This window comes from Bison bison, unplaced genomic scaffold (assembly GCF_000754665.1).
Source record: "Bison bison bison isolate TAMUID 2011002044 unplaced genomic scaffold, Bison_UMD1.0 scf7180017864461, whole genome shotgun sequence".
Taxonomy (NCBI): Eukaryota; Metazoa; Chordata; class Mammalia; order Artiodactyla; family Bovidae; genus Bison; species Bison bison.
In genome coordinates, this window is record NW_011495023.1 from 5,154,608 (window position 1) to 5,160,284 (window position 5,677).

The window sequence follows — 5,677 nt, forward strand, 5'->3', positions numbered from 1 at the left end:
GTAAAATGCAGCCCTCCCCCCTCCACCTCCTAGATCTGCCCTACGTCCCCACCCCCCCGGCTAGTTTGCAAAATGCCCTCTGGCCTAGGGAGCAAACCAAAACCAAAGCTAGCATTAAAAATAGCGCTTCCTTCCAGGGAAGGGGAAAATCGTGTGGAAGGCCAGGGTGAACCGGAGGACTCCCTAAGGTGGACGCCCTGTTCCTCCTTTCCGTTTTCCTGAGGTTTCCTGAGTTTAGTTGATGGGGGAGCCTTTATATCCCCCGCCCCCCAGGCCAGTGTGGCTCTAGGAGCTCCCTTTTTCACATTTCTTTTTCTTTTTTTCCAGCAGGAAGTATTTTCAAGGTGAAGCAAAACTCACCACGTTTTCTGTCTTTTGTAGATGCTAATGCTTTATTATTTTTTTTAATAGTTGTGTTTTGTTTTTGTTTTACCATAGAGGATTTTTGTTTTCTTTGAAAGAAACAAAAAATGCTTTTGAGGAATTAGTCTACATCTCTTCCTGCATGCACACAAAACTAGCATTCACATATCAGCAGAAACTTCCAATTCTTGTGCCTGAAACTTTGAGGAGTTTCTAGACCATTGAAAGTCACCCAGACATGGATAAGATAAAAATCCACACACCAGCCCATCTAGTTTATGTTATTGCTGTTTAGTGGTGGCTCCTTGTTGTTGATTTTAAAATAAACAACCATTATTGAGATTACTTCACTGTAATCAAGTAAGCCAGTACAAAAGAATACTCACTTTAAAAAGTAAATAGTTGAGAAAGAGCAAACTGCATTTGCTAAAAAGGCAGATAACCTGACTGTGGAAGACAAGAGTACACACATCTCTTAAAAAAATAATTAAATCTTCATTTCACAGTCTTATCAGGAAACTACTTTTACAGGAGAACAAAAATAACTTGTTTCCACAAAAAAGTCAGAAAAAGAGCCCTTTCCTTCATTTTTTTTTCTTATGCCTGTAAGTGTTGAGTCTTAGACACAGGAATCAGTGACCCTGGAACCATATAGTGTTTTAAACAAACAAGCAAAAAAAAAACCTCTCACCTGAAAACATTTAAATGTAAAAAATGCAGTCTATCAATGGAGATAACTTTTGTTTTTCTCTCTATAAGTCTTAAGTTTTTGAACAAATAGGACATTTATAGCATCTTAGAAAATCTAGATCTTGTCATCAATCATAAACCAACCAAAATGAAATAAACTGTACTAGGAATACAGCAGAATAGGAAAACAGCTAAGAGGCTCCTCAAAATGGAAGAATTTGCATTTACAAGTTACTGAATACTATTTGGTACACTCTCCTAACAGAAGCCCCAGCTGAGGTTTTGCTGTGATTGGCTGGCTAGTGGTGGTACTGTGGGGAGAAATTTGTGTGGACTATTTCATTTCTTCCTTTTTGATGGTATCACTCTGGAATGCCTCGGCCTCCCTGCTGCTCATTCTCCAGTTCCTATAAACTGAAACTATTGATTCTCTGAGGGTTGGAGACCAAGTGTCAAAGCTGGAGGCCGATATTTTATGTCAGAGATTCCATAGGGTATATTTGTTTTAAATTGTGCTTATTGTGCTTATTCCAGCTCGCAGTCCTCCCACACCCAAGATCTATAGGCTTCAAATATACTTTCAATTTATAATTTAGGCACAATGATTCCACAGCCAATAAGAAAAGTACTAGTCTAAATGTAGTCATACTTGAAACTTTCTTGACTTAGCAGTAATTAAAGAGTAGAAATTACAGACTTCCAGTGTGTGTGTGTTACACTTTTTACAGATTGATTTTGCAGGACAACTGACTGCACCCAAATTCTGCTGCCTTCCAAAGAGGCAAGAACTGACTGAGAAGCCAATGGCTCAGCTTTCTGGGGCTTTAGCTGTAACTTGTACTGGTCTTTGAAATTACACACAAATATGATTTCAAGGATAACATCCCCCAATTTTTACTTTGACCATATCTATCATCCCAATAAAAAAAAGATCCAGTGAACCTACATCTGGCAACATTCAAGAAGGAAAGGAAGGGAGGCAGTTCAAAGCATCTGTTTACTCCATCCAAATGTATTTGGATGCAGGTACTCTCAGCCTCTGTCCTTTACAATAAAGAGTAAAACCACAGAGCATATACAGCAATTAGGGCTGAGACCATCCAGATCTATCTGAAACATTTATAGACAAAAGGAAAATTTCAAAGGGAGTAGGAATTAAAAGGTTAAGGGGGGGGGGGTGGAAAAAGACTGAATTTCCATGAGAAATAGTGACTTCAATTCACACAGTAAACATTTCATTGATGTTTTGTTTCATTCTGTGATATATGATCTATAGATGCAACTTCTTAGGTTTAAGATGGCAAAGATCTGAGATCTATAATTTGTCAGACTAGGGGAGGTGGACCCAAAATTATTAAATTTAACTTTCATCAAAATAGCAAGTGATCTCTGCTTCACTTTCTTCAACCTGAAACTTTTTGCACTTGATTTGTAATAAGTTTGTGAAGTTTTGTTGTTATTTAGGAAGAAACCCACCAGTGGTCTGCACAGAACCTGACTGGCCTCGTCACATGGTATTACAACAAAACACTACACCCAATAAATGCATTTCTTTCAGGCAAAAACATTACAAGTGAAAATGTCAACAAAACCATTCATTCCTGTTAACTGTTCTTCAATCTGGAATAAGTAGAAATGTATGGAACCAGGAATTTTAAACAGTGTTTTTAATTGAAAATAAAGCTAAAGCATGCTTTTCAACAGTGCAAATTTCCATAATTTTGATTTACTGCTTCCATCATCACAACATAGTACACCAGCATGGCCCTTACCAAGGGCTAGACCCTAACCATTTGCATGTTGAACTACTTTGATTTTAAGTGCAAATATAGATAGTCACCTCTGATTGTCACTTGCAGTAGAAACTCTCCTGCTCTATACACAGGATGGTCTGAAAACAGAAGTTTAGAGAGATGCAGAGAAAGTAAAAGGTAATAAAATCCAAGTGCCTGAGTTCTGGTACCAAAAAGCCCTGAAATAACTGTTATTTTTTATTTGGGGTATTCGAACAATTCTGATCCATTTTCCTTTTCTTGGTTGCTTTTTTACTGCTCTGTCACTATAAAGAGTCAGACCATAAAATATCCTGCTATTATGAGAAATATTTTAATTGTTTTGCAACTTTGAGGAGTCATGTTCAGACCACAAGGTAAGCAGGACAATAGTAAGAGTCACCTAATTTAAAATTCTGGGTGAGGACGAAAAAAGGACTTTTGCAATTGCAAGGAGTGGCATAAAAGTAAAATTACACCCTTTACAAAAAAAAAAAAAGAAAAAGAAAAAAGACAATATTATATTTACTTTACTCGATATATGTGAAGTAGCTGTTACCAGCATTCATTCAGGACTCCCCAATATTTCCAATCAAAAAAAAAAATAAAATAAGTGCAACTACTCTTGGAGAGGAAATGAGGGGAGAAAAAGAAAAAGATACCCCACAAGAAACTTCTTGCTACTTCACTGTGTAACCATGTAACCAACCTAACAAACTTTCACTGAATTAACAGTTACACTTTTAGGTCTGAAATCTAGTGCATAAACTTAATGGCTCATTGTAATATTTATTATTCAACCTTTTGACATTTATTTGTAGCAGTTGAATTGAGGTACCGGGTGCATTATTAGCATTGAAACAGTAAAGTGTTCCAGCTCTACCGTAATAACTGAGTTTACTTGAGTCTTTAGCCTGAAGTATAGTCTGTGGAATGTAAACCAACCCTTCTCCCACCCCTCCCCCACCCTACTCCAAAAAAAAAAACAACCCCGCAATGGAAAAAAAAAAGTAATCCGATTTCTGTCTTCAAAATGCGATAAACCAGGACTCCAAAAGAGGTGTAACACATTAATGGACTTGTACAAACCATCCTGTGCAGTTTACAACAAAAGGAAGGTATGGTTCAAGAAAATATCTTCCAAAAACGCTTTTATGAATTAAATTTCCTGAATTTGTGACTAGGTGGAAGAGGTATTGCAGAACCGCCCAGCTGCCATTTCCATATAGGATGGGCCTTGTGAGGAGGTTGGGAATCCTTAGTGGTGTTTAAGGAATACGCCGGCCACAAATCCCCATCCTTCCCAATAATGAGTGATGGTGGACAAGGAAAATTTGCCATGAAATTAAATGGCCTTTTCACTGCTGATGCTACATTGCTGGCTACCTTTTTGCGTCTGTTTATAACTGTAAAATCATCCAGTGTTCCTTCATGTGTCTCAGTTTTACCTGTAGGACGAGGACTTCTAGCTGATTTCAGATTTGGTTTGACTGGAGGTGTCTGAAGTACAGGTCGCTTTCCCAGTACTAGTGTCCGGTAATTTTTCCTCACCCTGGCACCAAATTTATATTCCCCATCCTCAGGTTTTGGAGAACCTAAAGTGCATGAAAGGCCCTGACTCTGAGCCAGTGGATTTAAGGAAGGAGTTTCTTTTTCAGGGCATGCAAAACCTTCCTTGGCTGTAGTTAACAAGGCGTCCTCCTCTTTACTTTCAGTCACACTGTAAAACTCACCCTTTGTATCATTGCACTCGCACTTTAGCTTATTTGTAATAAGGTCAGGTTCATATTCTTCATTAGCACTACTGTCTTCTACTTTGATTTTAATATTGTGCAGAAACGGCAATGTCCTGTCGCCGGTATCAGTACAGGCATTCTCGGCTTTAGTTGTTGCTGCGGCTGTATCCACCTCGGGATAAGTTGGTGAAGAAGAGGGCAAATCCGTAGCAAATTCAGTACAATGAGGGATTTTGGAATCTTTTTCTGAATTTGTTGCTGCTCCCGAAGAATCATTATTTAAGAACCTAGCAGCTATTGTGTTGTTATCTGCACAGTGTGTAGTAGGAGTTGCTTGTAGGCATTTCCTAGCCTCTCGGAGTATTCTTTGTTGTGGAAATGCATTGTTTGTCTTTGGGCTAGGTGAAGAGGCCCCCTCTGCCAGGCAGTTAATTGTCAGGTCAGTTCTCTTTACAATACTGGAAATTTCAGATTGTGGGAATGTAATCTCAGATACCCTATCGTTTCTTATCTCTGTGAAACAACTCCCCAGGCTGGCCGGGCAGTACACCGGAGACGCTTTGGGGGCCCAGCTCTGCAGATTCCACTCCTCGGGCGACTCCGCTTTGACACTACTCTTGAGATCGGGAAGTCTGCCGGCATCCTCGAAAGCAGCGGGTTTGGTTGCAGCGGCGGCGGAGGCCAGATGGTACAAGAAGTTGGCCTGCGCCTGCACGCTGGGAGGCTTGCAGAAGCTGGTGCGCCTGAAACGGATGCTCTGCACTGACACTTGGCTGGAGCCGGAGCTAGAGTCCGACTCCGTGGACGAGTCCTCCTCCTCCTCCTCCTCCGAGCTGACTTCACTGGAATCCGAGGCCCCACTGCCCCCCTCCTCCTCTTCCTCCTCCTCTTCCTCCTCCTCTCCCTCCTCCTCCTCTTCCTCCGAGGACACAGAGTTGCTGGAGCTGGACACACTGGAGCCAAAATCCGAGTCGTTGGCGGCATGGTCCGAGTAGGAGCTGGACTCGGAGTCGCTGCTGCAACTCTCGGGAAAGCTGCCCAGATGGGGCTGCGGCCGGTGGTGATGAGGGGGATGGTGATTCGGCTGCGGCAGCTGGGCCCGGTGGTGGTGGTGAT

At 41.1% G+C, this 5,677-nt stretch overlaps 1 protein-coding gene across 1 annotated transcript in view; it reads right to left on the minus strand.

Moving 5' to 3' along the window:
• Positions 1–3,176: 3,176 nt before the first annotated feature.
• SKIDA1 (SKI/DACH domain containing 1) overlaps positions 3,177–5,677 on the minus strand; it is a 5,236-nt gene continuing 2,735 nt past the window's right edge. Inside the window, exon 3 of the mRNA XM_010860057.1 lies at positions 3,177–5,654. Within this exon, the coding sequence (XP_010858359.1) occupies positions 3,978–5,654 (1,677 nt within the window). The 3' untranslated portion in view covers positions 3,177–3,977. The remainder of the gene's footprint in view (positions 5,655–5,677) is intronic.